General features: G+C 46.2%; 2 protein-coding genes and 1 long non-coding RNA gene across 8 annotated transcripts in view; 1 reads left to right on the top strand and 2 right to left on the bottom strand.

The window, feature by feature from the left end:
* CCNYL1 (cyclin Y like 1) overlaps nucleotides 1-9,167 on the bottom strand; it is a 34,552-nt gene extending 25,385 nt beyond the window's left edge. The window contains exon 1 of one of the 2 annotated variants that reach the window (XM_074911204.1): nucleotides 8,800-9,167. In XM_074911204.1, coding sequence (XP_074767305.1) covers nucleotides 8,800-9,037 — 238 coding nt within the window. In that variant the 5' untranslated portion in view covers nucleotides 9,038-9,167. The remainder of the gene's footprint in view (nucleotides 1-8,799) is intronic. The other variant, XM_074911203.1, reaches the window with a different exon arrangement.
* Nucleotides 9,168-12,265: 3,098 nt separating this feature from the next.
* LOC141962733 (uncharacterized) lies at nucleotides 12,266-16,777 on the bottom strand. 2 transcript variants are annotated; one of them, XR_012633974.1, is made up of 2 exons: nucleotides 16,386-16,777; nucleotides 12,266-15,733 (listed from the first exon to the last, which is right to left on the bottom strand). It is a non-coding gene; the product is annotated as an uncharacterized LOC141962733 (long non-coding RNA). The 2 variants fall into 2 exon arrangements; XR_012633975.1 differs by having other exon boundaries at nucleotides 12,266-15,703.
* Nucleotides 16,778-19,659: 2,882 nt separating this feature from the next.
* On the top strand, nucleotides 19,660-24,839 carry METTL21A (methyltransferase 21A, HSPA lysine). Of its 4 annotated transcripts, XM_074911192.1 has the most exons (4): nucleotides 21,090-21,769; nucleotides 22,911-23,022; nucleotides 23,323-23,359; nucleotides 24,060-24,839. In XM_074911192.1, the coding sequence occupies exons 1-4, from the start codon at nucleotides 21,206-21,208 to the stop codon at nucleotides 24,478-24,480; spliced, it is 1,134 nt and encodes a 377-aa protein (XP_074767293.1). In that variant the 5' UTR covers nucleotides 21,090-21,205; the 3' UTR covers nucleotides 24,481-24,839. The 4 variants fall into 4 exon arrangements, with proteins under 4 accessions (XP_074767296.1, XP_074767295.1, XP_074767293.1 ...); XM_074911195.1 differs by lacking the exons at nucleotides 21,090-21,769; nucleotides 23,323-23,359 and adding an exon at nucleotides 19,660-21,053 and having other exon boundaries at nucleotides 24,083-24,836; XM_074911194.1 differs by lacking the exon at nucleotides 23,323-23,359 and having other exon boundaries at nucleotides 21,084-21,769; nucleotides 24,025-24,288.

Genomic DNA, 24,839 nt, shown 5'->3' with positions numbered 1-24,839 from the left:
ACCAGACAGCAGTAACATTTTGATACAGCACGTATTTAAAGCATTAAATAAAATAATTATCTCTCTGCTGTAAATTGAATTTCTTCCCTTGCTCAGTGGATTATCAGCTTTGATTAATGTTTGAGCTTCCCTTATATTTCATTACCTTACAGTGTGAAAGATAAGTTACTTAATATTCTCAAAGATTTAAAAATTCGAACAAATTAGACTAACAAATTTTGCCAATACAATTCAGAAAGTCTGTTATTCCTAACAATAACTTCATATAAAACTATCTGTCCTTTAAATTATGTTATTCTATTTCTATTCCAAAAACTTTCCTAAAAGTTACAACTGTGGTTTCTAAATTCAACCTGCTTTGTTTACGTCTCGCAGGCCACACCGAATGTACCACAGAACCCAGCACACATAGGTTGTTTTCCATTTGCCTTCTCCTGTTATATCCTCAGTTACACACAGGTTAGTCCACCATTTAAAGGCTCCATGGGTGGCTTCTTCCCCAGATTTGGACAGAACAAAAGCACTTTGATCTCCTGATTATTCATCTTCAACAGAATATATCTTTCTTCCATGTGATGGACTCAAAAGATAGAAAACTTGTTCTGCTTTCGTAACTAATATAAGCAAATTTGAATACATAAAGGACTGGATCTGTTGCATAATGAAGTGGTTTCAAAACTGCCAGTTCTCAGAAAGGAACTTTATTTTGAGGGAGAATCTCAGTGAAAACAATCTTAACCAACACTTGCATATGTCCTTTAAAAACACTCCTAACTCCCCAGAGGAAATCAACTCTTTATTTAAAAAGGAAAACAAATAAAACTGGCCCACACAGTTGGCCTCCATTTACAGAGAGACAGAATCAGTGAGGTTGGAAGAGACCTCTCGAGATCACCTAAGTCCAACCCCCTGCTTCAGCAGGGTCAGCTAGAGCAGTCTGTCCGGGACTGTCAGGCAGGTGCTGAGTATCTCCATGGAGACTTCACACCCTCTCTGGGCAACCTGCGCCAGTGTTTGACCACCTTCATTGTTAGAAATAACCGTTTAAAGATTGGGACTTCACACAATACACACAGAAGGATGTTGTAAAGCTATTTAAAATCTGTCAGTTGTTCTTTATGGCACTACTATGAGAACAGCAGTATCGTTACCAATACCCAGCGCACATTTAAGTGCACTGTAATGTTTCAGAAGGCTACAGAAATGACTTCAATGTACAGCAAGCTCTCTTAATTAAGAAGGAATTACTTTGTCTTTTACACCACACTCCTGAGTTGGGCCGGTTCAACAAGAAACTGACATAGTAAGCACTTCATATCTCCTACTAAAATCAGAAGAATTTAGAAAGCTAAAGTGTAGACCGTCTATTAAATACTGTGGGCTAGCCAGGGTTTAAGTTATCTATTAATTTCAGTGGTTTAATAAAAATAAATATTAGCATTCTTCCATTTCTTAAAGTAAAGGAGGATCCACATCACTACTGTCGGCCTCCACAGCAAATCCCAACATGATCCTACTGCAGCTGGTTCACGGTCCCTGTTGAGGAAACACGACAGAGATCTGTTCCACCATACACAATACGTAGCCTTTCTGGGACTGAACAAAGTCGAGTAGGCTTCCATGTGTTTCATTTATCTGCCAGGGCTATAACCATCACTTCTACACATTTTAGCTAGGCAGAACAGGATGTCAGGAGCGCCCCAAACTCCACAATGAAGGCAGGACCAGTTAACAGGGAGGAAAACTAGATGCCCCTAGGATTTTATCTTGGAACTAGAAGGAAACCAGTAGTTCACAAGCTAGATCTTAAAAATAACTAATGTTTTGTTAGAGATGTGTTTCTGTACTGCATTTAACGTAAGGCCATTTAAAAAGACAAGGAGAAAGAATTGGTTCCATGCTGTCCACTTTTCATTCCCCGCAAAGACCTTCACACATAACACAATCCACTAGCATGACAAAGTATAACTCCACAGCTCTAATTTTAAAATTTATAAGCCAAATCAAAAATTTCTAACTGTACACATTAAAGATCAACCAAACTTTATAATCCTAGATCCATGTTGATAACTGCAAGTGTAAGGAAAGCCTTCCCCATAACAACTCCTCACATGCTCTCTGCCTTACTTGTCACAAGACAGAAAGAAAAACAGGTGACTACCAGAAATTCCAGTCTCATCTAGTGTCTACAGGTAAGCAAAATAAGATGCACTGTACTGTGTCCTAGGTGTCATATGCCACTTGATGGACTGGCATATGTTAAGCTTTCTCTCCTCTTCCAACTGTTCACATTAATGCAAACTTCAAATAAAGTTTGGACTTTTATGAAAGTTAACATTGTCATCGAGTTTTACGTCATTTTAAGCACAAGCTCAAACACAGTCACTCTTAGGGACTCATAGTGGCTTTGTGGATTTTCAGTTTACCTGCAGTTCGTTGTATAAAAGAAAAATAACTATCTGCATAACAAAACATGCCCAGCAGTTTTACAGAAAAGCTTTTTTTTGGTCTTTGAAAGAAACTGGCACTCAACAGTTTATTATCTGAGTCTGACTGACACGTTTGATGACAAGCCAGCGTCCCTTTTCACACTGGAGAAAACACAGCTATGTTTGATTACTGCAATGGCTCAAGACCCTTTTAGAACTCCAAACAGAAGCAAAGCTGTGCTATACACACAGAGCTGAAACACTGCTGAACACTACCTGGCCGACAGTAGGATTTTTGTGTAAACTATTGAGATAAACCCAGTATTTGCATCACCTGCAAGTGTGATCTTCAGTTTTAGTCATATGGCTTTACTACATATTTAATTAAATAGTGCTGAGCTTTTTAAGCTAGGCGCATCCCCATTTGTCCCTTCAAATCAAAACATTCAGAGTTTTCTTCTGAAAACAGTATTTTTCTAGTCAGTAAATTAAAAGCGTACATTCAAACTCTAGCTGCAACGAAGAAAAAACAAATAGATTTAGAAATCTCAAGATAAGCTTGTTGGCAAGGATCTACAGATCCAGGGTCTGGGTTCTTAATGTCTTACAGAATTTTTCTCCTGTCTCCCACAGTCACTTCTTCCTATATGTGGAACAAACATTGTTAGAAACCTTAACTTAATGTGTAACGCAAATTTGGGAGGAGTTGTTTCTGAGTTTTCTTGGCTCAGGCAAGAGCTGATTCCCCTGTTAGTCAGCTTTTCAGTACGACCTCGCCACACTGAGAACACTTGAGAGAACAGATACTTCTAGACACAAAGCTGCTGCTGCTCTACATCATCTACCCTGACAGGTAGGAGAGAAAAGAGCAAGTCACCTAAAGAAAGACAGAAGAGGAAAGGATCATAGAGATATTACACTGAAACAGTAAAAAGAAAAAGTCAAGCTGAAAATTAATTCAGTTTCCTTAGTTCCGTAAGTTTCATGAAAACCCTCAGGTTAACCCACATATTTCATCTCAGTATTTCCTATTTTATGCAAGTCTCTCATTTACAATAGCTGTTATATTGGAAGTCTGAAGAAACACTCACCAAAACAAACAAACCCATTTCCCTCCATATAAGCTTCATGTATATATGTTCCACATCAGCTATTCTTAAAAACCTAAGGCTTACACAAACTTGCTCACTCCAGAAGCATCTAAGAAATAGCAAAGAGATAAAAGCATAGATGATTCCTTAGCTGTCAGCGGTACCCAAGCATAAAAACTAGAAATACATATACTATGCTATGGCCATGATTTCTTCCATTTCCAATTCCCAAATTTGTAGATCAATGTCACTGTTGCTTCTAAATAACTCAGGAATTCACTCATTTCCACTAGAGGCACTTTACAGACCATGTTATAATAGCCATGACATTAGGCGTCTTAAGCCAACAATATGGAAGGTGTTTCAGGCTTACAGAGAGTCAATTCTTTCATATTTGTCAAGATTACATACTATTTGTAACTGCTTGTAATTGTAATTTTGTAACTGTAATTGTATTTCATTCCTAGTCAGTTACAGGAAAGGGATATTGAGAGTTCTGGTGAAAGAAGAGTGAGCTTAAGTTAAGTGAAAAACTTGGTAAATACAAGGAAGAAAAGAGAGAGAACACCAGAAGAGGGGCCAGAGCATCAGTTGGTTTTCACCCCCAACTTCACATCTGTCTAACTAGACAACAGTATTTGTCAGCCTACGAAGCTACAAATCTTCAGATAGAGAGGCAAAAAAAACAACGCAAGGTGGTTAAGCCTTTCCTATATTGAAAGCTGCTGGCATCAAAAAGCCAATTCCTTGCATCAAAGTGTTCTTTTATTTTTATTTTTTTTTTAAATTTAACTTACTAACATATTAACCAGGAGATAAAGAAAAACAAACCCTAGGGAAAAAACCCTCAATCCACATGCTTGAAGTAAGCTGACGTTATATGAGAGAGAAAAAAATGAACAGTATTTAGACCTTCTGCAAGAAGGTTTATAGACAAGCTGTTGGTGAAATCAGATCACAGACGATCAATAAATTCAAGTATCTGTTAATCTTCAACACTGTTTAATAACTGTGGCATGCAGGCAACTTGAAGCTTGCCCCCTTCCACATGGCAGTCTCTACAGAGCCAGGGGGCTGATGAAAAAAGAAAAATAGGTTTACAGGTGCCTGAAGAGTTATTCTAGACACTAGTCCGTCTGAGCCTGTTCAGGTATATCTCACTTACTTCATTCTCTATTAACTCTCCTCTGCAAAGTCCCCTTCCATGTGTTTTCCCATCTAACCTCTGTGTGATGACTCCATCACACCCAGTACCTCTCCTGATTCCATCTGCTCTTCCCTCTCATTCCCAACTGTCTCTTCCCTTGTCATTTTCCACCCCTCATCCATCCCCCAGTTCTCCAGGTGAAGGTACCAGGTCATTTTGTCCCACCAGTTCAATAGGGCAACAATCTTTCTTTTCATTCATGCGAATCAGGCAAACCTCTGCTCAACATTGCTGAACTCAGTGAACAGCAGTGGTGGAGGGAGATAATGTTTTCAAATACAAGTGAGAAAAGTCTGTCAAGTGAGGCCTTGTTCTAGTTTTATCTGAGGATCAAAGAATTTATGAAAAATTAGATCTGTGTTTAAACACAGCGATCTGGCAAGAAAGTGTCAGTCATAAGAAGTTCTCCCTCGAATAACTAGGAAAAAAAAAAAAAAAATCACAGGAAAAAAAGAAGCCTAAAATAAAGATTAGCAGACATTCATCTGGGGAGAAAAACCCCCCAAAACCAAAAGCACCAGTAATCAGCACAGCCCAAGTGGCACTTTAAGATCAAAGAGCTGCCATTTCTAAAGCTACATAGGAAAGATTTTTGGTCAATTCCAACTGTTTTGGACTGTTGCATGCACACTGCAAGGCGGCACACAGTGCTCAGCTAAACAGTTAACTAGCAGCTCTAGGTTCATTTTAGCTTTCGATATTTAACACTAACATAAGACATGAACCTATTTGGAAGAAACTATAATTTTCAAAGTTATGTTTACTCCCATTTACTTAATACAACTTGGCTTAGCATATCAAACCACAAATGCAGGCTTATTTCTCGTTCTGAAAAAGCATGCACTGAACAGGTTATGGCTCAGGATCTTGAGAGCTATAAAATACAAAGTCATCCTTCAAATTCTCTCTTAGTGGATCTGACAATCCCTTCCCATTTGAATTAACTTCTGTTGAAACATTACACTTTCAGCTTCACAGTGTGTTTTATCTCCATCCCACTTACCACCCCTTTTCTGTCTTACATAAATACCACTTCATAACCTCCCCATTTTAAGAAAGTGAGATTTTTCTCATTTAGCTCCGATCCGATACAAACAATCTAAGCAGTGCTGACTGAAAAGCAGTGCCTGTTAAGTAGTGTGCTGAAGAAGCTACAGAATAATCCTCATTTGAGAGCACAGACTTGCGAGGACCCCTTTCCACCTGCTACAAAAAAAGCAAGACAAAACAATACAAAACAAAAAGTCCAAAGTCATTTGGTAACTTCTGCATTCCTGATACAACCAAAACATTCAATTTTAACAAGTGTAAAAGTATCAAGACAGACTTAGGAACAACAAACAACTTAAGGATAGAAATTTAAGGAATGAAGTATCTCCATCACATTTGGATGCTAGATTTCTGATATATTTAGCTGTGTTCTTAGAAACTCCTAGAACTAAGCAGCATGAAACAAAAATAGCCAAGATGATTCTGACTTCTCTGCAGCTTTCTCTGTTTTACCCCCAACAAGCATTCAAGAAAAGGCCAGTCAGTAGGTTCCCAGCCTTCCATTATTGACAAAATCGGCATCTTAGCTAACCTAAGATATTATAAATTCATAAATTATAGAAGAAATATTTATCCCTCAAATGAAACTGCTGGACTACTTACCGCTGTAGCAACAAACATGCTCTGTAGTAGTCAAGAGCACAGAAACATGTAGGCTGCTTGCATGGTTTGGGTATGCTGACAGCTTTTAAATTCTAGAGTTAAGAGGGATAAGCACAGCTATCTGGTATATGCAAGTGCTTACAGGTGTATACTTACAGATGTATTACTTTCTTAGAAGGTCTTAGATAGCCATATTACTTAAAATTTCATTATAACATCTGTTTCATAACCATTCATAACACTATTTCAGACTTCACAAATAACGCTTTACAATTTGAAGTTAACTGCTTCAATCCTACACAGGTCGCACCTTCTAACATTGAAAAATTAACACAAAAAGTTTTATTTCTAATATCAACCATCCAGAATTGTATTTTCAACAAGGTATCAAACCACGATGCTTCTTGCAGCCCTGAACAGTTATATCAGTCACAAAACTGTAGACAAATAGCATCTATCATTTGCAGATCTATTTCTGAGGCCATGCAATAGTGAACCACATACGACTGTGAAAATGATCCTGAAAGTCATCTAAAACATATACTACTTCTACAGTTCTAGTTGTAGGATTACCTCCTGCCTCAGGACTAAAGTTTCCATAGCCACAAAAGTAAAATCTGTGATAGACAGCTACTATCTCAGACTATACACTTTTTTTCATGTCTGCAACTTCAAAAAATTAAATACTTCCCCATTTCTGACATCTGGATGAATTCACAAATAAGCCTAGTTACTTAGCACTGCTGACATGACCACATACTAAAGATTCAAACAAATACAACCCTTATTCCTGAGCAGATTTTTTTAGTTCAGGCATTTTTCCTTGGCTTACTAGAATCTTTAGAGAGTTTAGCTCCTCCTCCCTTAACGAGCATGGGAGAATTGAGATATCTCTGTAATATCTTCTCACAAAAATAAAGTTTTATTTCTCCTAGACGCAAATACAATTTCTCCTATTGCTGTATTGCACAGCTGTCTCAAAGGAGATGATCCAAGAGGCTAACTGTTCCATCTCGTTTCTGTAACAGCTGCACCATATGGTGCTGTGGACAACCATGCAAGTTTAATAATTCTGTTTCTGAAAGTTTCCTCACACTCTTTTGCAGCCAGTTTCTCTCCAATAGCCAAAACTTTTTTCTCAAGTTCAACACGAATATGGAGGGCCAGTGATAATTGTTATGCATCGCACAGTAAAGATATCAGACAGGGTATCTTTTTTCAACTGAATATATTTCATATAGGTGTGGTTATAATTATGAAAAGGGATAGCAAGACGCTTGTTAATTAAATTTTTAATATCTTAAGCTATTACACTGTGCTGAACGCTTCCGGTATCACATGAGCGTACAGACAGGAGCACCCCATACCTGTTACACGTTGTCTCAGTAACTCACTGCAGCACACACCCGCAAGCTCTTCCTAGGCATGTCTGAAAAGGAGGTGCATTACAGAACAAGTCTGTGTGACACCAGTGCTCCAGGTATAACCGGAAGGGATCTGAACAGCAAACACTTACTTTCCCATGAGCTCAAGGAAAGCAAATTGGAAACGGAGAGCTACATGACAAGGAACCTCGGTGTAACGAGTCCACAGCTTTAACTGAGCACCCCTGTATAGCTAGATTATAAACTACCCACGTCCAGCCACAATGATGTCATATGCACACAATCTTTGTAATTCTTAATTCCCTTACTCCCCACACACCCTCTTCCTTCCTCTTGTTCAACAGAGACTGGAAATGCAGCAGCTTTTGCGAACTGCCTGAACGTTACGAGCCACGACTCCATAGCCAAGGAGAAACGAGCAGCCAGACGGGAGCACCCGGGAGCTCTGCCACGATTCTCTCGGGTTCCCCGACCTCTCTCTCCAGCGGGCGGGGAGCGGCCTGCGGGGCAGCCAGAGCCCCCGGCAGGGCACCCCCCGGGCAGGGGAGAACCGGCCGCTCCTTCGCCCTCGGCCGGGCGACTCGGCAAGCGGCCGCGCCGGCTGCGGTAGCCCCGCGGCTTGTACTTCGGGCAGAGGTCCCGGCCCCGCCGCCGACCTCCTCCGCCCGGCGGCAGCTCGTCGGCGCGCCCGCAGGAGCCCCCCGCGCTGTCAGAGCGCTGACAGCCGCGGGGAACTTCGCTCGGGGCGCGGCGCGGGGCCGGGCGGCGGCGGGCCGGGCCCCCCCTCCCCCCCGAGAGGCTCGACGGACCGCACGCTCCCCCCGCCGCCGGGACAAAGGGGGCGCGCCGCGGGCGGGCAAGCGCCGCGCCCCGGGCAGCCAGTCCCGCCGGGCACCCACTCGCGGCGGAGCGGAGCGGGGCGGGGGCGCCCCGAGGACAGTCGCCGGCGGGGCGGGGATGCGGTGCCCGGCGCTGCCCGCCGCCCGCCCGCCCGCCCGCCCGCCGGGCCCCGCCGCTCGCCCCCCGCCGCTCACCATCCGGGAACTCCCGGTCGCTGATGTGCTGGAGGTGGGGGCCGCCGCCGCCGGGATCCGAGTCCCCCGACTCGGCCTCCGCCGACCCCGAGCCGCCGCCGCCGCCGCCGCCCGCCGCCGCCTGGTACGCGTCCGCCCAGCGGTCGGGCCCCGGCGCTGCCCCGCCGCCGCCGCCGCGGGCCCGGCTGAGCTTGGGGCTGGCGTCCGGGGATACGCAGCAGGTGACGGTGTTGCCCATGGAGCTCGGAGCTCCCCCGCCGGGCCCCGGCTACGCGGCTCCCGGGCTGTGGCGGGGGAGGGGGCGGGGGGGGAGCCGAGGCGCTGGGCGGAGGGAGGGAGGGAGGGGCGGAGGGGGGGGCGGGCCTCAGCGCCGCATCACCGTCGCCCCCGCCCCGGCCAGGCGCGGCCCCCGCCCGCCCCAACGGCCGCGCGAGCCCCGCCGCCGCCTCCTGCGCGCGGCGAGCCACGGGCCTCGCGCGAGCGGCCCCTTCCCCCGGGCCGGGGGAGGGGGGGGAGGCCGGAGCGGGGGGGGGGGGGGGGGTAGGCGGGGAGGCTCGGCCCCGCCTCGCTCTCAGCCAATCACCTCCCGCCGGGGCGCCGCGTGACGCCGCTCCACCAATGGGCGCGGGGATCGTCACGCGGCCGCCGCCGCGCCCTTCCCGGCCTGCCCCCCGCCCGTCCCCACGCGCACACGCACACGCAGCGCCGGCCGCGGCCCTCGGCCACGCCCCCTGACGGTGCCACGCCCTTGGCCCCGCCCCCGGGCGCGCCCGGCGCACGGTGCCCGGCGGCGCACGTGCTGGAGCTGCCGCAGCGGCAGCGGCACGGAAATACTACTGCTAGTATAATAAGAATTAAAAAATGAAGTGATGAAAGGCAAGGATATACTAAAATAATATATACATCTATGAATAATCATATGAACAACGCCATGTCCCACCCGCGTGCCGTGTGCCGCCCCCGCGGCGGTTGCAGGGGGCAGCGCAGAGAAGCCTTCGCCAGGGGTGCAGGCAGCCCCAGTGCTGCTCTTGGAAGTTCAGGAGCCTGTCTGCGAGTCTCGCCGGCTCTTTTGCCCCATTTTTATAAGGGCTTCTGGGTCGTTCTGGGGTGTTTTGCCCAGCTGTCCCCATGCGTGCTGGGTGCCTGGCTGGGCTGGGGGTTGCAGCGGCCGCCCGGGAGCTCTGCGGTCGGCTCTGATGACCTCATGGTGAAGTCCCTCGAGGAGCTGAGATAAGCAATGCTGTGCCCCGCTGCTCGCTTGTGGCTTACGCTTTGCTGCTCCGCACGCTACCTGCGTGCAGTCTGGGGAGGGAACGTTACACGTGGCCAGGGATTCCCAGCGACTTTGTTTGCTGTATTGAAAGTCTCCAGGAGTTACGGTTTTGCTTGGTGAGTCTCAGCTACCTGAGAGCTTCTCAGAGGACTGGAATGCGCAAATATACTCCAGGGAAGATGGATTAGAGGGCAAGATACCCACAGCAGTCACAGGCCCTGATAAACACGAACATATGTCATTCTGCAATGGATCACCTCACTATCGCTACAAAAATTTAACTCTGGCCCCTGATAAGAAGAATGGTTCTGCAGAAGATTTAAGAACACACAAAGAATTACAAAACACTGCTGTCATGCTGGCAATTATTCCAGAGATAGGCAGGCTCAGGGGTTTACTCCATTTTGTAGAACAAATCTCTAGTGTTGGCTCTCCCACGTGATCACAGACACAGAGTTTTAAGACAAAATCATGCCTAGTTTCTTTGAAGAGAGGAAGTCATAGATGCTGCATTTCTAGAATCCGTACAACTTAATCCCAGGCACAATAAAGGGAGGAACTAAATGATTTATAGTCTTATATGAGGATTATTCGCTCAGACTGATGAATTACACTTTTTCACTTGCCGACAAGTTCTCTAAGCAGTGTTAGCTAAGCCTCTCTACATGCTACTGACAGTTTGTAAAGCCTTGTTACTCCAGAGAAATCTGACCTCGCTGTGGATTACACGAGGAATGCAGAGAAGATTTGCCCTCAGTGCTTTTTGAATGACTTCAGCCCAGCGTCCCTCTGCAGTGTCTGCGTTCTGCTTGGAAAGCTGTAGGACAGTGAGTCCTACTCCCAGGTCTAGGAAGGACTGGGACTTAACCATCAGGTGGGACAGGAGACTCACCTGAGTCAGGGAGGAAAAAAAGGGGCTTCATGCAAAACAGCCATTCAGAAATTGGCATTTTCTTCCCTCTGGCATTGCATCCACTGATTTTTGGTGAGGATGGTGAGGGAAGAGAAGAAAGCTGGAGGGTTGGTGTGGCTTAATGAAGTAATTAATTCTCAAGCAAGAATAAGTGCTGGCTTGCAACTGCACTATTTATTATTAAAACTGGTGTAATTTACCCTCTTGTGCCAGAAAAGCAATACCTTTACTTGTTTGCACCTGGCCGGGCCCTGTCCAGCGGCTCAACGTGGATGAAGGTGAGCCTGCTCTGTCTGGAATGATGGTAGGAATCACAGGCAAATCTGCACATCTCAGCCAGACAGCCCTGACAGCCGTGACACTGAGGGTCTGTTTCTTAAACAATGTCCGTCCCATTCCTTGCAGCCACACCAGCATGTGCGATGGGGCTGCCCAGCTTTGCTGGAGGGAGGTACAACTGCAGCAAGTGCCTCGTGGGATCCCAGCAGCAAGCTGGGACGTCTGCTAAGTCTGGGCTTTGGAGCAGCCCCAGGAAGCCCTTGCCCAAAGCTGTGGTTTTCGGCAGTGGAAAATCCGTGTCCAAGGGTGAAGAAGAAGTGAGCAAGAGTGGCTCACCAGGCAGCTGAGCACCGGGACCCAGCTATCAAGGGCAACAGCCAAAACCCCACATACTTGTCCTGATAGATGAAAAATGCTGGGAACTTGGAGTGTCTGGAGTACGTGACGTGTCTCACTGCTATTTGGGCGTGAAGGTTTTGGTTCCTCTGCTTCCCAGAGGTGGAGTTTCCTATGGGTCTCATGCTTGTTCTCGGGGTGTAATGCTGCAAAGGGGAAGAGACGAGGGCTGCTCTTTCCCTGTGCTAGTGCTGTTGTAGAGCATCAGGATTTATACAAACATGCAGAGGGAGGAAAGAAATCAGTAGTCTCTTTCCCTGTGTAGCCTTATTCATGTAGGTCTTAGGCAAGAGGAAGCTGACTTTAATCCCTGGAAATCACAGGAACAGCAAACTGTCCCACCTCCCCGTCACTCCAGGAGAATTTAAGCTTCCGCTTCCACATACCTCAATATGCCAGTAAAGAGTATTTTTCCATATCTGTGTGTGTTTCCCTGTAGCCGCAGTAATGAGGATTATTCATTTCCCCCTCCATTTTGGCAAAGTAACTCTTAAAATCTTAATACAGATCTGATTTATCAGGACAATATAGAAAACCTGTTGCTGTGTGTATTTTCTGCAGAACCAGGAGATCTTGTTAATAGGTATAGCAACACCCTGCAGAGATGAAATACATTATCTTTTATTTATGCAGCTTAGTACTCTATTGACTTACTGCTACAGCAATATACTGAATACCATCTATCATAATTTATTACTGGCCCTGGTTCTCTTCCTATTTTCTGTCTTGTCTTTCTACTGTTTTGCTTGATTTACCCCCGTGAGTCATCAGTTTCCATTATAAAAAAAAATCAATTACTTTGATGTACAATGGGTAGCACATACCTAGTTCCCCATTTTGCATAGTAAGTAGGCATTTTGGATGGCAGATCTTGGCAATAATGAATGCATAAGCTGAAAATAGCTTACTACAGACTATTAAGATTTCCTCCTTTTCCTTTTCCTCCTGCTCTGGGAAAAGAGGCCTGTGCCACAGGACCCTCAGTTACTGCCCCTTCTCTCTGAGCAGGGCACCCAGTGGGCAGCAGCCCCCCCTTTCATACAGAGACCAAATACTGTGCTTTTACATAATCTGTTGGACTGAACTATTTTCCACCCTTCTTGAAGCGTTGCAGCGTTCACCCCCCACCCTGGTTTCAGGGCTGTCCTGGTTCACCAAGGCTGTGGCCAGGGTGGGGCGAATCCCAGTGTAAATGACAGTGCAAGGAGGCTGGGTCAGTTTTATTGAGCTCTCCTGATTACAGCACTGGCCATAAAGATTAGTAAGTCCTATTGCAGAGCAGCAATAATGATGTCCCAGGTAATGGGGGAGAATCACTGCTATCCCCAGGGAGGAGCTGAGGGTAACACTGGCAAGCACCAGTCCCACCAATGGCAGCATGCTGTTTCTGCACCTCGCTTGGGAAGGACACTCCAGCTTCAAGGTGTACTGAGTGAAACTGTCATGACAGAGAGACCTGCAAGTTGATGGAAATGGGATTCATGGGCGTGTTTGCTTGCTCAGTTCAAGCCAGAGGCAGACACTTGGGAATAAGCCTTGTCACATGCTATGGCCTATTCTGAACATGGCTCGGACCTGCATGTTTGCAGATGAAATTCAAACAAATCGGAAAGAACTTCTGTCATCCTCTGCACTGGGCAAACACTTCTTCAAATGGTGAAAGCTTTTTCTTATGGGATGAGAAAACAGTTTATTGCTCAGCTTTAAATGCATGCAGTATTTGTAGTTTGGATTAACACTGAGCATTCATGCCCAATTAACCTCTTAGGGATTACGTTTAGTTTCATTGGAACCTTGCCTCAGCACTGCATTCAACCAGGATAACTCAGGCAAGGAGGACACGGACGTAAGTCCTGAACTTTAGGTGACTGTCATTCTCAAATGAAGGTGTTCTGTGTTTTTTAATTATCTCTCTTTTCTTGTTTCAGTTGCATACCTAACAGGTTTCAGTTGCTCGCTGTTTTTTAATTATCTCTCTTTTCTTGTTTCAGTTGCATACCTAACAGGTTTCAGTTGCTCGCTGTGGGGAAGAAGGATCAGGTCTCAGCGCTGTCCTGAAAGTCGGCACATAAAAATATCCCTGTCCCAGAGCGCTGGCTGGGCCCTGAGCACAGAGCAGAGCGATGCAGTGGGAGCTGCAGCTGCACTCCAGCCAGCAGCCACGCGCTGAGCCAGGCTCAGCTCAGGGAGAGCATCCCCTCTCCCACCTGGCAGCTATTCCCCACTGAGGCAGCCATGCCTTAATATGAAGACATTAACATTTTCTGGCAAGCTGTTACGGCAGGTTTTCTTGCAAGGTGGTGCCCACCTGAACCACGGTGGGCAGACCAGGGATTTGAAGTGCTCAGAGCATGGACGGATGCTGTCAGGGCAGGGTCACAGGCCCTACAGCTGCCCGGGGCAAGATGCACCTCTCTGGAAACCAAAGGTAGGAGTAATTTCAGTAAGGTCCCTAGGTCTGTTCCTCAAAAGCATACTGTATCTTTCTCCCAGGGAACAGAGAGGAGCAGAGCAGCTTTTGATTTGTTCTGGCATTGTAAGTTTGCTTTTTTTTTTTTTTTTTTCCCCCAACCTGAATCTTGCTTTTATGAAGATAAAAAGTAATTCTCTTGCATTTGTGTTCACAAAGAAAATGTGACCTAAATGTAACCTACAAAGTAATAGCTCAAGGGTACTGACTACCAAATGGATTCCAGCAGGTGTTAATGCCAGAGCGGATGGGAGTTTATAAATCTGACACTTAATGTCACTATTCCCTAAAAAGAGTAAGTTTGTTATACAGGCCTTCATTCCTCCTCCAAGCTCATGTTTAACTTTTAATAATGCGTGGGGAAGAGAGTATGTTTGCTTTAATTTTCACGAAAGGGAAAGCAACTTTCCAAAATGTGGGAAACGAATCCTAATTTAAGCCCTCTGGGGAAGTTGCTGTAGTCTCTGGGAGAACTCCACACAGCCTTTAAGGAAGGCCAGGCTGGATCCTGACACAAAACCTAAGTCAGACCGTGATGGCAGCCGAAGAAGGAGCAACCCATATTCCTGAGATGTGGAGATGAAAGAGACCTATGATTTTTTCTGAAAATACAAAGGACCAGATTCACTTCAGATGTGAGTCTAATAAGGTCAAAGGATCTATACCAGTGAGGAACATACCCTGCCAACTACTGAATGCAGCTTCTGAGCTATAAGCTTAACTGTATGTATAATTATTTGCAGGGTGCATAGTAAATGAAGGCTGCCAGGCTTGACAGGACTAATATTAGTGCTACCAGCTGTGTTTTGGCTTGTGGGCTCACAGGGGAAGGTAATTCTGTCTCTTTACTTGGCCTGTTTGCCCCTTACATGTGAGCTGCTGTCTGCTTGTGTTCAAAGGAACTCCACTTCTCAGACAAGTCCTTACATTTCCTGCGATGGGTACTTGTAGGTAGATTTGTGAATAATTTTATTTAACTCCCTGTCCAAAAGCTTAGAACTTGTGTTCATAACCACATAATCAATCCCGTAGCCCCTTGCTTCATGATGCAAAACCAGGCTTCCCTTCATCTGCGAGCAGCAGTATCCCTGAGAGGAGATGTCTGAAACCATAGTTACCAGCTCCTACCTGTATAATGACTCTTCAAAAATTCCCAAATCCAAGGGTATGTTCTTGCCCACACCAACTGCAACAAGAAGCTGAGAGTCTCCTAAAATCCTTGAAATTAATTGTAGGATTTTCTGTAAGCCATCTAGCTTCACAGTCACTATCTGTCCCAGACATGGAGAATGGCTCCTTGCAAATGCTTCACAGGGCCAAGAATCTTGCAGCCTGTAAATTCTGCTGTTATCTTCACCTTGACTTAGTACTGCACATGCCTTTCCAAGGCCATGTGCCTCCCTGCTTGTCTGCAGGGCGATAGCACCAGCTTTGGGATGTGTTTTGTTCAATTTCTCCCTTCTTAGAAAGTGTCCCAGCTGCAGGAGGAGTGCCTTCTGATCTTTCTCTCAAGCAGTCAGTCTATGGATAACTTGGAGAAGAGCCAGGACTTTGTCTTTTCCTGGAAACGTAGCTGCAGGAAGAATGAATCACCAGGTTGAACCTGTATAACCAAATGAAAACAAAAGCTCAGACTTCTGTGTCTCACTGTTGCAAATAATGGGGGGAAAAATAGGCATCCTGTTTTGAAATCCACTACCAGCTGACAGGACAAAAATATTGCACGCGTGATTGTCTTTTGAAGCTGACAAGTAACATAAGACTATGGCCATTTAAGGGAAAAAGCCTGAAGCAAAACAGTAGTTAGGGAAATAGAAAATTCCAGTGTTTTGGGGGAAAAAAGTAACCGGGAGGTTTGTTCAGAATGCACGAGGTGGATTCTTAGTAGCCCTAAATCTTCACATTTCTGAAAATCATCTGTATTACCCTTGGCTAGTGGTGAATACACGCAAACCAGGGCTGGGAGCCTGTGCTTCATAGCATACGGACAGACTGCAGTGCTGGTGTCATTGATTAAATCCGTCCTTTTGCCTCTGCAGCAATCTAAGATGTCATTACAGACAATGCAGAGGCTTCTTGGCTAGCGTGTGAGCATCTGGATCACTGCAGGGATACCAACAGCACAAACATATGGAGTTAACGTTTCTTTACCTTAGCTTCTCTTTTCTGATCCTACCTTCATTTTGCCTTAAGGTAAAATAAAACTAGCTTCCCAATTATCAAAGGCTAAGGTAGAGTTAATGGAGACTTAGTACCTGAGAAGAGAATTCAAGATGTGCTGAAGCCAAGAAAGACGGAGGCCTGCAAAGCTGTGCTTGTGTGCTCGTGGGCAGAGAGCTGGCAGAACTACTGTTCCGATGTACCAAGGGTTAGAAGTAGCTGGTACTGCAGGTCATGGACACAAATTCCCTATGAGGAGAAGGAGAATGCTTTCCGGTGTTTTAACAGAAACATTAACACGGATGCATGACTTCATTCAGAAAAGTCAAATTGCATGTGTAAGCCCTGCAGTAAGTTCGTTCAGTGCGAACTTATAAAGGTTTAATTCCAACCCTGGACCACTAAAGCCTGGAAGGAGGCTCTGATGGGCACGTAGTACTGGCTTTAAGGTATCTGAAACTGCTTAGACTTGACTCTTGCTTCTTCTTCATTGTCTTCTAAGGAGTGGAGAAGAGAAACACTGTCAATACCATTACAAATAACATTAAAACTCCCACATTTTTGTAAACTTGGATTATGCTTGATTTTAAAAGGTAACCTTTGCACTGAGGCAAATGCTCTTGCATCTGTACGGGTGCTATAGTTTTTGTCTGGCTGTCCATATAATTGTTTTTAAATTTTTAAAAATTAGTTGTTAACTAGTTTTAAATTAATACAATGCGTTGCTTGCAGTGTAATTTCCTCTCCAATTACGTAAACCTGCACCTACAGAGCACACCAGAAATTCGGCCATCATATAACATTAAGCCTCTAGATCCACACTCAGACTCCATAAAATGGTGTTTTTTCCAGCATTTTACCCCACCCTAGTATCCCACGTGCCAGACACAGTGTTACCCTGGCCTACAACCAGTGAGTACAGAAGCTGCTGGCAGAAGAATCACAGCACTGCACCATAATTTCCCTACCACAGCCCCACGCTCACCAGAGCACTGCTGGAGCAGCCCTTCCTGATACCCCCCCCGTGTGTACACCGATGCGTGCTCACGCATCAGGCGTGCTTCGGTGGTTTAGGGACTCTCCTGTCACAAGACCCGACATGTGGCATCTCATGGCCTGGAAGCCTATTGACTGGAGATGTGGGTAAAGTCTGTGAACATCTGAAAGTGCAGTGTTAAGTGGAGGAGGTTTCCAGCGAATGAAGTGCAGCTGGAACTGCAATGGTTGCTTGAGAAGAAGAGCTTACTCATTTTGCTTTTTGTTCCTTAATTAAAACTTCAGAATAATGTCAGCTTTCAGACCTGCAAGGTCTTTGAGAGATCAGTCACATAATTCCACTAAAAGCTAAGTGATCTTTCTGTAACAAGACATTTTAATAAATGTGGTGATTATGTATGACAGTTTATCGAGATGTGAGGTTGAAGGCGTGAATGTAATGTTACTGATGGGAACTATTCCCTCTTCAGTGGCTCCAGAAACTTCCTGCGTATCAGCTCAAGCACTTACGAAATTACACATCTTCATAATTTTTTATCATTACTTCTATTGTTTAATGTAACTCTGTGTCTAAAAGAAATGACATGCTAGATCAGACCATACATTTATTTCAATATTTAACATTTTTTGCAAGGATCTTGCTGAAGCAGCAAGTTATAAGGTCTACTGATAACCTGTTGGTTTCTGCAGAAACTTAGGTTTTTAATTCACCCCGTTGGGGTGAATTTTTTCAAAGATGATCCAGATCAGTTCAAGCTGAGGCTGTCTTTATTCTGCAACTGCAAGTCATCATCAGCGAAATTAATCTTTGGTTTATTCCCTTTGTATTTAACAGCAAGTGATTCACCGCCCCATCTATCTCACTGGTGTGGAGAATCTGGAAGCTACTGCTGAGGATAAAAATGTAAAAACTGTTAAATCATTTCACTGCTAGTCATTTGAATGGCCACTTACGATGATACTTAGGGAAAAAGACTACTTTCTTTTCCAGGTTTTCCACCAAGCCTTGTGTTAGCTTGGGTTCGATTAGTTGATGAAAGCTCTTAGCAAAATAGATATTTGTCCAAACTTTACTTCAAAGACAGATTCTGTATTTCAGTGGAATGACAACCAGAAGTAGCTGCTATTTATTTAGAGAGGAAAGGATTAAACGCGTACAACCAGAAGTTTCTGCACAAATGTAGAACAGAACCATTTGGAATAAGGCGTTGCTGTCAGAGGGTTATCAACAACACAGGTTTCTAGATAGTTTAAAAAAAAACCAGATAGTTTCTATTTATACCTGCCTTTGCCTTGGTAACCAGAGACTGCGTGAGGGATGCAGTATTTTCCCCACATCATGGGTGGCTTCAAAATCCATGCACCGCCATGCGGTACATGCAGTGTCTGCAGAGCTATCACAAGAACTGTCACATTAATTTCTAAGAGAGGATTTTAAATATTAAGCAGGAAAGAGAAGATTTCAAAAAGAGAGGTATATTAGTATAGCTTCAAAATAATTTGTACTCATTTCTGTCTCATCTACCTGATTCTTTGATCTTCTATTACAAGGACCATTGCTCTTAAACACTTTTCCTTAATTACCCAACAAAGCTTATCTGCATCTGAGGTAGCAGAATTTACTTATAATTGGACACATTATGCCTGCTCCATCAAGCAGCTGAATGAGATAAGAATGGACTTGGTGTTTCTTTACACTTTAAGTCATTCTTGCTTACCTTAAAATCAGCTATTTCCTACTTTGCAAGTTTATCTGCAGCTTAGGTGTCCTTACAGCCTTCTGCAGTGTTTAAAAGCTGAACCTAGCCCTGCTGGGAGAAAAAGCATTTCACTTCTGGGCAACTGTTTTAGCCATCATTATCTGTTGCTGTGTTTTCCTTTTACTGTCAGGAAGGGTGAAAGAAACGAAGTCTCTTTCTCTGTCACTATAATACCTGAGTACTGTATCTTCTTAGAAAATGGATGTGAAAAGCAGGTAAATATAGGCATAGAATGAATATGGGGAATCAGGGCCCTTACTGAACTTCTAGTGGACTTGCTTCCCTTTTAATAGTTTTAATTCAGTTATGATCTGGAAAGTAATTTCTGACCTGCTAAGGCTCACGGAAGTCAGTGCCACAGTAACATTAGCAGGGAAGAAAGGAAAACAGTTCTGGAAAGCAGGGTAGGATTGGTAGAGAACCTGCTGGGCTCCAAAGATATTCAGGAATATCTGACTTACAAAAACATGTTATTGGGATAAAAACACTTACTGCAGTATCATCTTTGGGAACAAATGTATAAATTTTCACATACAGCCTTTTTTTCACTCTAGTTGCTATTCAGCCAGACCATTAGTCTTACAAAATACTGCAGGGGAAGAAAAACGATCGGGGGGGAGTGGGTGGAGGAGGCAATTGGGAGCACTGGAGCCCTGCCACACTACTCCACATCTCGGTTGGAGATCTCAGGACTGGCGTGTGGTGCAGGCGGTGGAGGCGACAGCTTTGTGCCATTCGGGAGTTTCCCTCCATTTGCCTCCATTTGTTTAGGCACAGAGTAAGCGATTCAAAAACTCATCCAAGCAGAGTTCTCATTTCAAGTGTAATCACTCTCATTGCTTTTCCCACACTGTCTATATAAATAATTTAAAAAATAATCAAGATAATAGCACAAGCAGTTTCAAACTCTCAAAAGCAGTAGTGGCAAGAGACCAGCACTTTAGGACATAAAACCACATTAAGCTGAATCATCGCACCCGCTCTGGCATGTTTATAAGGAGAAGTCTGAGTTGCCATAAGACAAGTATGAACTGGTTTGGGGCAAGTGAAATTCTGGTTTCCATTCCCCTACAGTAGCAGAACCCTAAAAACAAGCTTCAGTTCCTGCTACCCCTATGCAGCCTGTAACGCTCCTCCACAAAGCCTTTCATGAATCTTGAGCTACTCTGTTGAAATCAACAGCTTTTAGAGCAACCACATTTGCTTGCGTCTGCCAGCCAGATTTGCTGCTCCCTGTGGGAAAGAGCGGGGATGTTTTCTGGAGCTCCTTACGCTCCCCAACTCTGAGGGCCAGCTTTGCCCTGTCAGTGGTGGCACTGGGAGCTGCCGAGCCACCCGGCCACTGGAGATGGATACTACTCCCCTGCCCGGCTCCCCCACGTCCGGCCCTTTGTCTGTGAGGCGCTGAGGAGCACAGCTGGAGGTGATGCGCTGAGGAGCACAGCTGGAGGTCCTGCACCTTTTTGCAGAGTACCTGCAGCATTGCCGCAGGGCAGCCAGAGCGAAGGTGCTGCCAGGACGCTTCTCTGGCCCTCCCGTGGCCTTTAGCAGTCTTTGGAGAAAGTTCAAGTAACAGGAGATGGAGACACACAAAGGAGAGGAGCACTGTGTTGTTTTGCCAAACAAGAGATTAAACGGAGCCAAAGGTAAGGAGAAGCCCGTGCACAAACAATGCTGCAGGAGTGTTCCCGCCACACCACCAGCCAAGAGCAACTGTGGCTTCACTGCCCTGGTCCGCGCTCTGACCGAGATGCGCAAGAACTCGTGTTTCTGCAGCCCTTGCCCAGCCATCGAGGCGCCGCTCCCAGGCTGGTGGTGAGCACCTGCAGAGACAATGTTCACCGTGCCAGCAATGGAGGATGAGGCCGGTGGGCTGCACAAACACCTTTTCTTTGCCCTGCCTTCCAAAAACCCCCGAAACAAACGCCAGGAGCCGGGAACCACAGAGAGGCCGCGGAGACAGCAGGCGACGTCCCAACGGGGCGTTTTGCACCTCGTGGCACACAGGTCTGAAAATAAAATAAGTCCCGGGCCCAGCCTCCGGCAAGAGGTCCTCCCGGGGACGGGCAGAGGCACGGCCCTTGCCGGCCAGCGGCCTCCCCGTGCCCACGCCGCGCTGCCAAGCCCGTGATGGCCGGCCCCGGCCCCGGGCCGCCGGCATGGCCCCGGGCCGCCGGCATAGCCCTGCCCCGCCGCCTCCCGCCGTGCCTGAGGGGCAGGAGCGCGCTGGAGACCTTCCAGCCCGCCTCGCCCCTCTTTCCCCGGGGCTCGATCGCCCGCCCGGCTCGCCGGGGGAGGCCGCTGGGCGCCGCCGCCGTTCCCCAACCGGGCGGCGGCCCGCGGAGGCCGCACCCGCCCCAGGCCGCGGCGCTGGGGGCTGGGCCGGGAGCTCCACGGCGGCCCCGGGCCTGCGACGTGCGAGTAGCGGCCGGGCCCGGGCGAGAGCCGGGCCTTTCCCCGCGGCGGCCCCGGGCCTCCCCCTGCCCGCGGCACGGAGCGGGCCCGGCGGCGGCCGGCGCGGGCCGAGGGGGAGCGGCGGGGAGCGGGGCAGCGCCCGGCGCGGGGCCGCCGGCGGGATGGCGCTGGTGCCCTACGAGGAAGGAGCTGGCTGGGGAGCGCGGCAGCTGCACAGCCCTTCGGCCACGTTCCGCTTCGCCAGGCGAACCATCCGCCTGCGGCAGGACTGGCGGCGCCTGGGGGTGGCGGCGGTGGTCTGGGACGCGGTAGGTGCTCGCACCGAGGAAATCTTTCCGTTCTTGATGGCTTCCTGGAGCGCTCGCCCTAGCTCCCCCAGTCACCTTAGAAAACTATTTAACACTGAATTGTTAAGGAAATCGTTTCCCTGTAAGACTTTTTTTTTAACAAAAAGAAAACGTTAAACCCTACTTTAACTTCCCCCCCCCCCCCAATTATGAGATCCTGGAGGACTGCAGGGGAAGCGGGTCACCTTAAACCTTGCACAGCCGGTGCCAAAATACAGGAAATATCCCAAATAACTCACAGAACTCTCACCCATTTCTTAACAGTGGCCGCTGATGTTTGCTGAACGCCCTTCAGAGTACAGCACGGATCCTGCTGCCTGCAGCGTCAGGAAGGGCTGCTGATAGACTTTATCTTGGGGATAAGAACCATCCAAAACAGAAGGGTTTGTGGCAGGCCCAAGGCTGCAGGGCAGTCGGTCACAGTACTGCTGTAGGGATCCAAGGGCTTTCCATCAGTCAGGTCTCTGTTTGGGAGGAAAACACACAAATTGCACTTTTACCTCTAGCTTGAACGAACGAGCATAGCAATTTTAGCAAGCTCCTTGAGCTGGTGCACAGGACTGTTGGCCTTTCCTGACATTGGCTTTGGCAGAACTTGCTACGGAGAGCGCGCCTTGCCGAGGTCTCTGTAAAATGCAAGATACATTAGATACAAACAGATGGCAGTGTTATTACTTTAGTTTCCCTGTGTCCTTCCTGATGGCATGCCAGTGTTGGGCAGTAACCTTTTGAAATACCACACAAGATACTATGCAACCTTATACTGGACTTCTGCAATACTGTGTTCATTCACCAGTGTTTGACACCATCCACCTTTTCCTTTCCAAATGCAACTCTTTCTGCTTCCTGCTGTGGGGATCCATGAAGCAATGTTGCCACATCTGAGTTGTAGCCTCTGTGGATCTTTTTTCCTTTTGCCTGTCCTCTATAAAACTCAAAGACCACAGATGCATACAGGAGGTAGAGAAGGGCTGAACGAAGTCTTGCTGCAGACCTGAAGTGCCCAACCCTTCCCATAACCTTCTCTCTCAGTGTAAATCAGTCAGTGTTCAGTCTGATTGAAATGAGCTCTGTGCTTAATTGCCCTTGTCTCCTGGTTTAGGCTGTTGTCTTGTGTGCTTATCTGGAGATGGGAAGCATTGATCTCAGGGATAGGTCTGTGATTGAGCTGGGAGCCGGAACTGGATTGCTGGGAATAGTGGCCACATTATTAGGTAAGAGCTTTGTTTGTTTGTTTGTTTAAAGCAATTTACAACTGTAGTAAAATTGGCACTTTCACATCTACATGTCTGGTATAGAAGTTAACACCAAAGCTACATACGTGAACTGTGATGTTTCCTGTCTGAGTCATCTTCCTTTCTTGTTAGACTTCAGAGCCCGCTGCGTTATTTATTGTAGCGATGGTGCCACTGCAGTTTACTTTATGGTGGGACCCTGTTAAGGCTGATGCCTGTTACCATGGTACTCAGCTCAGCAGCATTCAGTTCTGCAGCTATTCTACCCCAGGGAGCAAGTGCTGTGCTTGCCATCTTCCACTTGTCCTCTTATGCAGCACAGATAAAGCTACAGACAGAAACCACTCTCTGAGCTTGCGTAAGCCTTGTTAGCCAGTCCTGCAGACAGGGAGACCGAGGTCTGGAGAAATGAAGTCATTTGCCTGTGATGTCTCTGTGGCTGAGGTGCAGACTGGGTACTATGTTAAGTTTGTGCTAACTGTCCCAGGTTAACTTTGTAATTCATTCAAAGCTCTAGTGGCTGTGGAAGGTGCCTATTGAAATAATAAAACCAAAGCAGTTTGACAAAGTACAATCATGCCATGCAAAATCACACAGGCATAGCTTTTGTCTGACCTGTGAAAGAGGCTCTCTAGCTGCCTTTCTCCTACTGAACAAATACAGAATTGGAGCAGGTTAATTTTAACAATCCCTGTAATTTACTCTGTTGTCACCTATGGAAAGGCAGAAAGTAAGTCCTCTACTTTCATGTACTAAGAAAAAGCTCCAGAAAACACTTTTGGTTCCTTACCCAACTTAATCTTCATGTGGAGTAAACTTTAAATTGTTAAGCGACTGATGAAAGGTAGGATGTATGTAGATAGTGGGGTTTTTGCTTGTTTTGTTCTTTTGTTTGTTTGTTTTTAATCAGGCAGCTCAGGGGAGTTGTTAATATTTAACAGGAACTAAGGAGCCTGCTTGACTTAGAGCACTGTATTCCAGCTGCTGTATTTATGGACATGGACTGTTTGTCTGAGACATATACTCCTGTATTGCTTAGGTGCTCGTGTTACCATCACAGACAGGGCAGCAGCACTGGAGTTCCTGGAGTCAAACGTACAGGCTAACCTACCTTCTGAACTACGTCCCAGAGCTGTGGTGAAGGAACTGACTTGGGGAAAAGACCTTGGTAATTTCCCTCCAGGCGCATTTGACTTCATCCTGGGTGCAGACATCGTTTATCTGGAAGAAACTTTTGCAGAACTGCTGCAGACGCTGGAGCACCTGTGCTCAGAGCAAACTGTCATTCTTCTTTCCTGTCGCATCCGCTATGAACGGGATCACAAATTCCTGAAGATGCTGAGAGGCCGTTTCTCTGTATATGAGGTCCACTATGATTCCAGTCAGGATGTTCATATCTACAAAGCACAGAGGGGTAGTCCCAAGGATGACTTTTGACTCTGTGCTTTGTTAGTAAATGCTGTTCAATCCTCCCCTTGTTTCTACTCAATACACTTGTTCCTAAGCATATAATTGCAGTTGTGTTATTTCACTGGCTTCTTGTTCTGATGGTCTTGTCCGATCACTTGGTCTGATACAGCAAGGATTGTACTTCTGCATATTAAACCTCTGCTTCATTTCTCAGTAGAGTTGTGTAGGGTCTTCCACTGACTTATGATCAAATGTAATTTTTGAAACTGATTTAAGTTGCAGAAATCTCCAGTTATCAAAAATGTCATCAAAAGACCTGTTGGTTAAAATCAAACCTTTCTGTGGGGAACTCAGAAATAGAGTGGGGTTTTTTTTCCCTTTATCAC

Source organism: Athene noctua, chromosome 7, assembly GCF_965140245.1.
Source record: "Athene noctua chromosome 7, bAthNoc1.hap1.1, whole genome shotgun sequence".
Taxonomy (NCBI): Eukaryota; Metazoa; Chordata; class Aves; order Strigiformes; family Strigidae; genus Athene; species Athene noctua.
Note: the sequence above shows the minus strand (reverse complement) of the source record. Positions and strands in the feature narration are given on the sequence as shown.

Bases quoted from the DNA above. Each gene is read 5' to 3' on its own strand.
- METTL21A (XM_074911192.1), top strand. From the start codon at position 21,206: ATGGCCCCGGGCCGCCGGCATAGCCCTGCCCCGCCGCCTCCCGCCGTG. The intron at 21,770-22,910 runs GTAGGTGCTCGC...CTCCTGGTTTAG, and splicing joins CGGCGGTGGTCTGGGACGCG to GCTGTTGTCTTGTGTGCTTA. The intron at 23,023-23,322 runs GTAAGAGCTTTG...CCAGGGAGCAAG, and splicing joins AATAGTGGCCACATTATTAG to TGCTGTGCTTGCCATCTTCC.